Source organism: Microcaecilia unicolor, chromosome 4 (genome assembly GCF_901765095.1).
Source record: "Microcaecilia unicolor chromosome 4, aMicUni1.1, whole genome shotgun sequence".
NCBI classification, from domain to species: domain Eukaryota; kingdom Metazoa; phylum Chordata; class Amphibia; order Gymnophiona; family Siphonopidae; genus Microcaecilia; species Microcaecilia unicolor.
This window is the reverse complement of record NC_044034.1, coordinates 90,332,420-90,343,688: the sequence shown is the minus strand read 5'-3', so window position 1 is coordinate 90,343,688 and position 11,269 is coordinate 90,332,420. Positions and strand designations below refer to the sequence as shown.

The 11,269-nt window shown below is 43.5% G+C and overlaps 1 protein-coding gene across 1 annotated transcript; it reads right to left on the bottom strand.

Annotated features, from left to right (window-relative positions):
- Positions 1–1,272: 1,272 nt before the first annotated feature.
- C4H13orf42 (chromosome 4 C13orf42 homolog) lies at positions 1,273–10,679 on the bottom strand. Its single transcript, XM_030202405.1, has 3 exons — positions 10,278–10,679; positions 3,512–3,659; positions 1,273–1,508 (listed from the first exon to the last, which is right to left on the bottom strand). The coding sequence occupies exons 1-3, from the start codon at positions 10,677–10,679 to the stop codon at positions 1,273–1,275; spliced, it is 786 nt and encodes a 261-aa protein (XP_030058265.1).
- Positions 10,680–11,269: the final 590 nt, after the last annotated feature.

The window sequence follows — 11,269 nt, the reverse complement described above, 5'->3', positions numbered from 1 at the left end:
AAAAAAAACAGCTTTGAAAAATAAGCCAAATCAGGAGTTCCAGAGAAACTGAACCTCCCAGATACTCTGCAGGAAACATTTTACAATGAGCCAACTTTCTTCACTGTTGTGTAATGGTCATGGAGCACATTAGGAGAGCTTATTGACCAAAGTGTTCTCCCCATAGACGCAGACTGAGAGGAAACCTGTAGTAAACAGGACCTTAGCGCAAGCATGCTGCTGCTTATGCTGTTTCTCTTTTGAAATTCTGAAAAACAGAAGCATTTTTGCTGCTGAGAATTAGATGTCCATGGTGCATCTGAAGTAACTAGCCATGAGCTATTGAGGAAGGTGTGAGCTAAATCCAAATCCCCCCCTCCCCCAGGTCAGCATATACTCAGGTATAGTATGAAACTCCAGTGTCAGTGCCAACTGGGAATCACAGTTGTGGAAGCTTATTGAACACTGCCAGCTGTTGTATGGCACTGGGGTAGTGATCAGCTTTCAGTGTAGTGAAGAAGGGAACCAGTGACTTCCAAAGAAGAGACCTACATGATAATGACAGCTGAAATACATTAGCATCTTTATATCATTTTTAGGTTGGTACTACAGGGAACTAAGCTTTGACTGAAGAAGCTTTCATAGAGAATGCAATGACCTGCAGTCTTCCAGGAGAGACAAAAAGGAGAACTCAGGTAGGGCTGCAGAGAGATCTCCTGCACTGATCATAGTGTATGGTGCTAGATGCCACATGTGTCTGATGCTTATGAGGTCTGAAATACCTCATATTAAATACCTTAATATTAAAAGAAAGTCTTTTGTTTGTATAGACTCCATTAGAAAACCCTGGTATAAATACTTAAGTAGAGTGGAATGGGTAGACGTGAATCGTTTGTTTACTCTTTCCAAAAATACTAGGACTTGGAAGCATGCGATAAAGCTGCAAAGAACTAATTGGAGAAAATGTTTCTTCACTCAACATGTAATTAAACTCTGGAATTCGTTGCCAGAGAATGTGGCAAAGGCAGTTAGCTTAGCAGGGTTTAAAAAAGGTTTGGACAGCTTCCTAAAGGAAAAGTCCATAGACCATTATTAAAATGACTTGGGGAAAATCCACTGCTTATTTTTGGGAAAAGCAGCATAACATGTATTGAACATTTTTGGGATCTTGCCAGGTATTTGTGTCCTGGATTGGCCACTGTTGGAAACAGGATACTGGGCTTGATGGACCTTTGGTCTGTCCCAGTGTGGCAATACTTATGTACTTATGTACATTATCTGTTATATACAGAACTATTCTCTTTTACGTGACTTAGGATTGAATTTCAATGTGTTAAAAGCTCCCTCCACTGCTTTAGGCAGGTACATGGGATATCTCTCTAATCTCCTCTGGCTTCTCATCCTGCTATTGCCACTTCTTGGAGAATGACTTTCAGCATTTGCCGTCCTTGAGGCTTCCACAGAGCATCTCCGAGGGGCACGAAGGATCCAGTTTGAATGCAAGTTGTGTTCACTGCTGCTGGTAGCAACTGAAAAGCCAAATAGAGAAAATGTTAGGCAACAGAAACACATGACCTTGGCATTAGTTGACGAGAAGTCAGAATGATGCACTTTTTTTTAGACATCTTGCATATAACCAGCATAATGTAGATCCGGAGTAGTGAAGTTTTCAGGGCATCCAGGGACGGCTAAACCATCAAGCAAACTAGGTTTTCATCTAGCTGCAGTCAATGTACAGTCACACAAAACAATGGAACCAGCAATCTGTGATTTTAACTTTAATATTTTAAAATATTCTGGTTCATATTCAGCCAGCGATAGTGAGCATCTTTCTAAATGCTGACTGCTGCTGAGTAAAAGAGACCCAGAGATTCAAAGCCAGGCCGTGTCCAGGTACTGGCAACGGTGCACACAGCTGGTGCTAAGATCATAGAATTAGGGGAAAAGAGGGCAATTCTATAAAGAGACACCTACCTGTGGAATACTTAGCAGAGCTACAGGAGCACCTTTTTCACTGCCGCTGCTCTTCTTCTAGTCAAATGGGCCTGGCATGCCAGCAACACATGCTCCTCCAAGCCATAGATTAACTACTTCTGGTCTGACAGATAACTACTTCTGGTCTCACAGAACTGGAAGTAGTTAATTTGTGACTCAGAGGAATACATGGTGCTGGTGCACCAGACCCATTTGAGTAGAGGCAGAGCAGCGGAAGTGAAAAAGATGCTCCTGTCGCTCTGCTAAGTATTCCAAAGAGCAGGGCTAAAGCCAGTGGAATGTTGTGACCCAGGGTTGGCACAACAGGTAAGCATCAGAGGTTTCAGGCACCCCTGACTGTCGGTGCCCCCCCTGCTATGCTTACCCTGCTTACCGTGATGCGCTGGCCCTGGCGCAGGGAGTACCTGTTCTATAAGGGCATCTGGGTACCCAGATTCCGTTAAAGTACCCTAGGATAAAACCACATCAGCATCCCTATATGTAGGCATATCCACTTACACCAGCTCTATGGCAGGTGAAATGGGTGCCCCTAAGTGCAGCAAGGAGTGTACACAATTTAAAGTATTCTATAAGTTGTGCACATATGTGGGAGACACGCCAATGTTCTGCCCATGCTCTGCTCACATGTATGTCCCCCTTACATGCTGAGCAATTTACACATGCCCTTAAAGAAGAGCGCTTAGGGAGCAACAGTGGTGTAGCTAGGATTGAATGGGCCCTGGGAGAAATATTGAGATGAGCCCCCTATAACACCATCGCTCCCAAGGTAATGGGGAATGGGCGGGGGGGGGGGGGGGACAAAGATTCACATTTCCTAAAGCTCCCTTATGACAATTTAGATACTGTTTTTCGTATTCCGGACTATAAAGTGATCCAACACATCACAGTCCAGTGAACCCCCAAAACTCTAAAGAGTGGGTGAAGTGACCTCAGAAGTGTTTATGCAGTGATTACATACCAGAATCGTCACTGGTCTCACACCACCTCCCTTCCCTATATAACAAAAAAGACATTTTTATATTCTGTATACCAAAATTTAAATTGTATCAAAGTAGAAAATGTTTTACTCATCTGAATTATTGGCGTTTGCTGCAATGTCGGCTTAGGGGACCTTAAATCTGACATGGCACATGTTTCGCTAAGTGCTTCCTCAAGGACATCCCCTTTTGTTTGCTCTCGCTCATCTTGCCGACTTTAGTATTTTTGTCGCCTAGGGATTTTTGGTGAGGCATGTAATTAAATTAAAATAAAAAAAGAAGTTGGGGGGGGGGAGGGAGAGAGAATCAGAGCCACCACTGCCTACAGCAGGAAGAATAGGCAAGCAGTGCTTCTACCTTCTAGTTTCCTCTGCAGTCAGAAACACCCAGGGGCCCTATTTGTGGGAGTTTTAACATGTATCGATGATTAGAGCCGTATCAAAGGGTTAATCTACCCTGGTCATCACTGGTGTTTAACTTTTAAAGTCGGTGACCACACCAGATGACCACGAGGTCTAATCAGTGATGTAACGGTGCTAATACACAGGACACAAACTTACCATCAAAATCAACATCTGCATTCTGATGCTCTACTGCTGGAATTTTCAGTCGGCGCTCCACATCCAAATCTGCAATGACTAAGTCGAAGTAAGCTATTGCATCTGTGATGTCTGAAGCGGGCGGAGAGATTTTTCTTTCACTGGTCCCCTGTTAAATTAGTAAGAAAATTAGACACATTGGAACTATGCTATCAAAAGCATTTTCCTTCTGGGTGCAGAATGGAGGAAATCCAAGTGTACTGAGGGATTTTCACAGATAAATGGTAAAAGGCCCTTTAAAAGACTGGCCCAGGCCCTCAGTGCAGGAATATACGCACACTGCCAACAGCACACATATTTGCCTATGGGGAAAAGAAATTGGGCCGGGACAGGGGTGGGTCCAGCAAAACCAGGGGTCCGTTTACCAAACTGCAGTAAAAGGGGCCCTGCGGTGGCATCAGCATGCAGGTTTGCTGCCCGCCAAGACCCCCCTTTTACTGTCGCCAGTAAAATTAAAGGAAGAAAATGGCCATGTAGTAAGTTAAATACTTGTCATGCAGCCATTTCCTAGGGGAGCTCCAGCAATATCCCAATGGTAACTGTGTAATGCATGGTGCTGCCTAATTACCACCGGTCATGCCCCCAGCGCTAGAAAAGTTTTAAAAATCTTTTCTAGCACCAGAATTGACATGCGGTGAGAGTTGGAACCACCACCAGGCTCCCCCAGAAGCTTGGAGGTAGGGCCAAATCGCCAAGCCCATGCTACCCCTACTGCCCTTTTGTAAAAGGGTCCCCAAATGCAGGGATTTCATTTTGAGATCCCTGTGTCTGCTTTTCAAAGATTTAGCCAGCTCCAAATAGGATACGTTTATAACAGGGCACCTATATGAAAAGTCCAAAAACGCTCAGATGCAGCGGTAATTGTGTGCATTACGGGGCCCTTATACTAAGCTGTGATAAAAGGGGCCTGCCTTAGCATCAATACGTGTTTGATGCCAGGGGTGTAGCTAGAAACCCAATTTCGGGTGGGCCTGGGGTCAAGATGGGTGGGCAGAAGAACTGCACCTTGTTCCACAAGTGATTAGGTCTCTCCCTCTCTCACCTGCATTTTTATTTATTTATTTATTTATTTATTGTTACATTTGTACCCCGCGTTTTCCCACTCATGGCAGGCTCAATGCGGCTTACATATTGTATACAGATGCTTATTTGTACCTGGGGCAATGGAGGGTTAAGTGACTTGCCCAGAGTCACAAGGAGCGGCCTGTGCCTGAAGTGGGAATCGAACTCAGTTCCTCAGCTCCCCAGGACCAAAGTCCACCACCCTAACCACTAGGCCACTCCTCCATATGGTCTCTCAAACACCGCCCCCCCCCCCTCCCCTGCATACATTTTAAATAGCAGATTTTCACCGGCAGAAAGCAACCAGTACATACTGCTCATGTTGACCCCATAGCCTTCCCTCTGATGCAACTTCCTGTTTCCGCATAGGCGGGAAATACATCAAGGGAAGGCTGTGGGGCCGGTGCATGCAGTATGTATCAGTCACTGCTCACTGCAGGCGAAGATCTTCTATTTACAAGTTATTCAGGAGGTACAGTTGTTCATAGTTTTCGGCTGGTAGGACTTAGGGATCCCTGTCAGTCACATCATAGGTGTGCTGCTACTAGGTGGGCCTGAGCCCAGGTGGGTGAGGCTGGGCCCACCCTTGGCTATGCCACTGTTTGGCGCACGCTAAGGCTGTCTTTTACTGCAGTGGATAAAAGGCTGTCCTTGTTTGAGGAAAAGAAATGGCCATGTGGTAAGTGAAACACTTATTGTGTGGCCATTTTGGTGGGGGGGGGGGCTTACCACCTGTTGAGATGGTGGTAAGAGCTCCCGCACTACAAAAATATAACATTTTTTTTGTAGCACCGGAAATGGTGCACACTAAGGGTGGAAGCTATCGTCAGGCTCCTGCAGTAACCCAGCGGTACTTCAGATTGCCGCACAGTGGGCTTACTAATGCTTCGTAAAAGGGCCCCTATGTGCCCCTCTCCATCTAGACTTTATCCCCAGGAACCCTGGCACATATCTTGTGTAAATATGTGCTTCTTATTGTTGATAGGTTTACCCCACAAGCATGTTCATCTGCACAATGTTGTACGAAACATTTTCCATGTGCACAAGAAGCGTTGCACACAAATGTTTTTACAAAATTACCCCATAAAGTAGAGGCTGATAGAATTTTGGTTTCGGTTTAATTGCCAAACCCAGCCAAAATTCCAATTTGGCCATCTTTTGGTTTCAGCCAAAAATGCCAGTGCATTTTTGACTGAACCTGAAGCTCACCCCACCCCCCCACCCCCCACCACCACCACCAGACCAAATCTGCTGCCAACTCTGTGTTTCCCCCCCCCCCCCCAACCAAAACCACCAACACCCTCCCACCATCCCTGGCCTACCTGAGTCCTGATGGACTAGTGGCCTAACCAGGGCAGGACTGATTCACAGCTGCTCTTGCCTCTGTCATCTCTGCCACCAAAATGCTTGCCGAGACCTTCAGCAACAGTGTCACAAGTCTGCCACTGAAGGCTGCAGCAGCCATTTAGAGATTGGAGCCAGCAAAAGCAGGAATAATTCACAGTCACCATTTGGTGGTAAAAACATCAGGGGTATGAACAGCTGTGAATTGCTCCTGCCCAGTTAGGCCACTAGACCACCAGGGTTTAAGGTAGGCCTGGGAGGGGGAGCTGATAGGTGTATCCAGGAGGGGGGAAGGGAGGCTGTGTTTGGGGGCAGCAGTAGAGATGGAGAGAAAGGGAGGCTTCGTGCAGTGGCAGTGTGAGGAATGGACGCTGTTTAGGGCGGGGCCTGTACAGTTTCAGATTTTGACTACAGATTTGGTTTCAGCTGAAACCGGAAAAGCCCGAGTTTGGTCAGCCTCTAGCATAATAGGAGAAGTTATTAATGTGGGCTACCAATAAGACATGTTATTATCCAAGTTTATTTGATATACAGAGCAAAATTCTTAGCACTTTATATAGTAAAAACATTAAAAAATATGTGGGGGAGGGAACAAATCTCTATACATAAAACACGCCTAATGAAGCCTCCATAAGTCCCAACATTCTAAATCTGTGGTGGTGTAGATCAAAGTTTGCCCATGAATGTTTGCCCTGCACTCGCCTGTAAGGGAAGGGATGCTACTTTAGCTATCATAAGAGGGGGGCAAAGGGGAAGAGTAGGAGGGGGAAACACACTCACTCTCTCACACTCACTGTGTCTCACATACGCACTCGCACACAGTCATTCTGAAACACTCACAGATACACAACCACACAGACACAATCTCTCTCTGACACACAATCGCACAGTCACTCTCTCTCTCTCTCTCTCTCTCACACACACACACACAGTCACTCTCACACACACACTCACTCAAACATACACACTACGAGGAAAACCTGGCTAGCGCCCGTTTCATTTGTTTCGGAAATGGACCTTTTTTACTAGTAATATGATAAAAACAATAAACTACAAACATAAAATAACATAGACAGACACAGGAGGGCAATTAGGGAAAGGAAGATTACAAGTTAAAAAAAAAAAAAAAAAGAGGGTAAAATGGAAAGGGAGGGCTAACTCAGCTTTTAGTATTTTCAATGAGCAACGGGCCAGAAGAATGCTCTAAGGTTGTTGTTCCACAGAGGTATCTGGAAATGTGAGAGAGAAATAGTAGGCCTTAAGTTGAGATTTAAATTTGTTAAAAAAAGGGTGGGGACTACAGCTCTAAAGCATAATGATCTATTTATGTCAAGATACACTTGTCGAAAAGAAGGGGCACATAAAAAAACATTGTTGGGACGAGTGGAGGGTCCTGGATGGGAGTAAGGGATAAGAAAACTGGCCAGGAATGAGGGCATCCCAGATCTTTGAATCCGGTGACACAGCATAAGCAGTTTGTAGGGAATTCTATAAGAAATAGGAAGCCAATATTCAGTAATGAAAGCAGAGTGACATGGTCATAACTGGTACTATTTTAACACAGGTCCCCTTTACTAATACAGTAGTCTCGGTTATCCGACTTAATCAGGACTGAAAGGTTGTCAGATAACCGAAAAGTTGGATAATGCAGAGGCTCACTGCATCCACCCATCCGCCGCCAGCTGTAGCGCCCTCTCTGGAATACCCCCCCCCTAAAGTGCCTCCCTGAAATCCCCACCCCCGGTGTCTCCCGGTATCACTTCCCCCCCTCCCATGTGCAAATCCAGTCATATTGCACAAGCAACTTAATTAGTTAACAAGCCAATTAGTACTGATTGCCAATTAACAAGTAATCATTGACACTAATTGGCAGTAATTAGAATTTACGCGCACAACTGTCTAAGCGTATTCTCTAAAGTGGTGCGTGTAAATTCTAAGTTAAAAAGGGGGTTTGGCCATGGGTGTGGAATGGGCAGATCAAGGGCATTTCTAAAATCCTTGCATGTTGTTATAGAATACACCCAGACTGCACCTAATGTAGTCAAAGGCATTTACACCAAATTTTACTTGGTGTATTCTATAAATCGCATTGAAATTTAGGTGTATTCTAAAAAGTACACCTAAATATAAGCATACTTTATAGAATACGCCTATTTTTTTCTGTGTGGACATTTTAGGTGTCATATATACAATCTAGCCACTAGTACCTAACTTTAGATGTGAGGATTTACGCCAAGTAAACCCTGATAGAAATCCTTGCATCTAAATTAGGTGCGGATCTCCTTTATTGTCTAATAGCGTGCATAAATTGTAGGAGTGTCCCTGATCCACCCATGACCCTCCCATGGCTGTGACCCCTTTTTGGAGCCGCGTGTAATCCCGTAACTAAAAATTAATGCATACATTTTAATTAATACCAATCAATGCCAATTTTATTAGCAATCAATTATCAGCGATAATTGGTTCGTTATTCAATGAAATTGTGTGCACAAATTGGGTATATGTCCAAACTTGCATGCGCCATTTATAGAATTTTGGGATGGAATGTAATTCTATAAAGAATTACCTATTTTTAGATGCCAAGAGCAAATCTATTTGGAGTCTATTCTCTAAAGCAGGGGTGTCCAACTTTGGCCCTCACCAGGTCAGGTTTTCAGGATTTCCTCAAATGAATATGCATGAGATCTATTTGCATACAATAGAGGAAGTGCATGCAAATAGATCTCATGCATATTTATTTGGGAAATCCTGAAAACCCAACTGGATTGTGGCCCTCGAGGACCGAGGTTGGACATCCCTGCTCTAAAGGAAAATAGACCCCTAGGGCCTGATAATCCAAAATGATTTCAACAATCAGGAAAAGCTTCTGGCCATTTAAATCACTTGTCTGGGGCTAATCGGGCGTAACCATTTGGTGCTGCTGAAAATTCCTGGTTACCACTCAAAGCCAAAATCAGCTATTTGGGGGACGTTCTGGGGGCAGAGTAAGCACTTAGCTGGCTAGATGGCAGTATTTGGAACTTACTAATTACTTATTTACTAACTACTATTTCTAATTAATGTTAGCTAATCTTTTGATAACATACTGTTAAATGTAAACTGCTTAGAACTTGTTGGTAAAGCGGGTTATTTATTTATTTATTTATTTGTTACATTTATACCCCACATTTTCCCACCTGTTTGCAGGCTCAATGTGGCTTACAAGTACCGTAAAGGCATTTATTGTGGTCAGATGAGCTGGTGTGAGTCAGGCATCATTGGGTCAAGGGGAATGGTGGTGGTAAGTTGTCCAGTGCGATCCTTGGTTATGTTGTGTTGCTGGGTGTGGGGGGTTAAGTTGGATCGGAGGGCTAGGCTTTTTTTGAAGAGGTGAGTTTTTAATGATTTCCTGTAGGTTATAAATTCAAAATTTAAATTTAAATTAAATTAACCAGTTAAAATAACTACATAAACAGGACTGCATAAAACACAGTCTTATCTTCTCGCAGTTCTTCTTAGCCAGTTTAGTGCTGAATATGTTTTCGCCAGATCCATATACCTGTAAATTCAATGCCACAGCCCGGAAATGGGCCAGCATTGAATTTCTGGATGTAACGCCAGCAACAGTCAGCAAAATGCTGATTGACAGTAGCTGAATATTGGATCCTTTCTTTCCTTTATAGCATAGGAGGGCAAATGCATGGGTGTATTTTAGGCAGTTACAGCTGGTGTAAATGCTCACACCTAAGTTTGCTTTAAAAAAAAATGCATAAATTATAGTACTCTGTAATTTATGTGCATAATAAGTATGTGCCCACCTCCAAACTATGTGCCATCACATTTAGGCAACATTTTATAGATTACCGTATAGCTGGTATACTGGCTTTTATGTACATATGTGCAGATGTTCTGGTTATTTACATGGAGGAGTAGCTTAATGGCTAGTGCAGTGGGCTGAGAACCTGGTTCAATTCCCAATGCAGCTCCTTGTGACTCTGGGCAAGTCACTTAGACCAGGGGTAGGCAACTCCAGTCCTCGAGAGCCGCAGGCAGGTCAGGTTTTCAGGATATCCACAATGAATATGCAGGAGATAGATTTGCATACCAAGGAGGCAGTGCTTGCAAATCTATCTCCTGCATATTCATTGTGGATATCCTGAAAACCTGACCTGCCTGCGGCTCTTGAGGACTGGAATTGCCTACCTCTGACTTAGACAGGTACAAAACTTAGACTGTCAGTGCACTAAGGATAAAGAAAATACCTGTATATAATATGTGAACTGCTTTGTACATGCATGACCCATACCTATCATCTACTATGCTACTACAGTATTTTACGTACCTTAAATGAAGGTATGGGCTTTGCTCCTTCTTTGGAAGCATTGGTAGATATATGGGAAAGAGGTAATGTTGTATTCATAGACTTTAAGTTATGGAGGCTGTTGAGATACTTTTTCCTTAACGCTAATAGATCCTGGAGATACTGCAAACAGTCTTGAGTCTTGGAGAACATCCATGCTCTGTCTTCTTCTTTGTAACAGTGACAGTCTGAGTCAAGGCTGGTTGTACTTTTATATTTTTTTAAGGGTTCACTGGATTTCTGCTGCCCTTCTCCAATCACATACATGGAGGTACTGCGCACCAGCCGTACAACAGAGTTTGTGCCATCATAGAGCGAGCTTCTATCAGTCAGATTGCTGCTTTGGGAATTGGGATGAAATATAGAATGAATCTTTTTGAGCATACCGTTTCACCTTTTTGTGCTATGCTGCTAATCCTCTTCACACTCAATTTCGTGATTTAAGGCTAGCATCCATATCCCTAGTGGAAGTGAAATATTTCTTACTGGCAAGTTTTAGAAGGAATGAACACTATGATTGTTTAAAAATATTGCCTTTATTGAAGACTGAAACATCTGATCTATTGACACGGATGAAACACATGTACATAATAGTCTTGAGCATTCTCCCTCCGGTCTGTCATCCAATGACTTCCAAAGTACAATGATCAAACCAAGGCGTATTTTCTTTGAACTATTTCCTTTGGACTTGGTTTCAGTCCCACTCATGCACTACTTTGTCTTACCTTCTTAGATTTTTCAGGAAATGGTGGTTGCTGGTTTCCTAAAAGCGTTGACCATGGTGCTGAACCATCTGTAGCATTTCAGCAAAATTCAGGTGAAAAGGCAAAACCCAAGAGGATTATATTTGGAAAATGGGTGATTGTGTTGTTCAGAAGGTATTTTGGTAAAGGCAGATCAAGATAGCTTTTGCTGTACAAGTCAGAACAGGAGAATTATTCTACCTTCAGCTACAAGACAGCTTCTTGGGTTAC

Coding starts and splice junctions, on each gene's coding strand:
- C4H13orf42 (XM_030202405.1), bottom strand. CDS start 10,679: ATGCTCAAAAAGATTCATTCTATATTTCATCCCAATTCCCAAAGCAGC. Junction 3,660..10,277: donor AGCCCATACCTTCATTTAAG/GTACGTAAAATA, acceptor CTAATTTAACAG/GGGACCAGTGAAAGAAAAAT. Junction 1,509..3,511: donor TGCAGATGTTGATTTTGATG/GTAAGTTTGTGT, acceptor TTGGCTTTTCAG/TTGCTACCAGCAGCAGTGAA.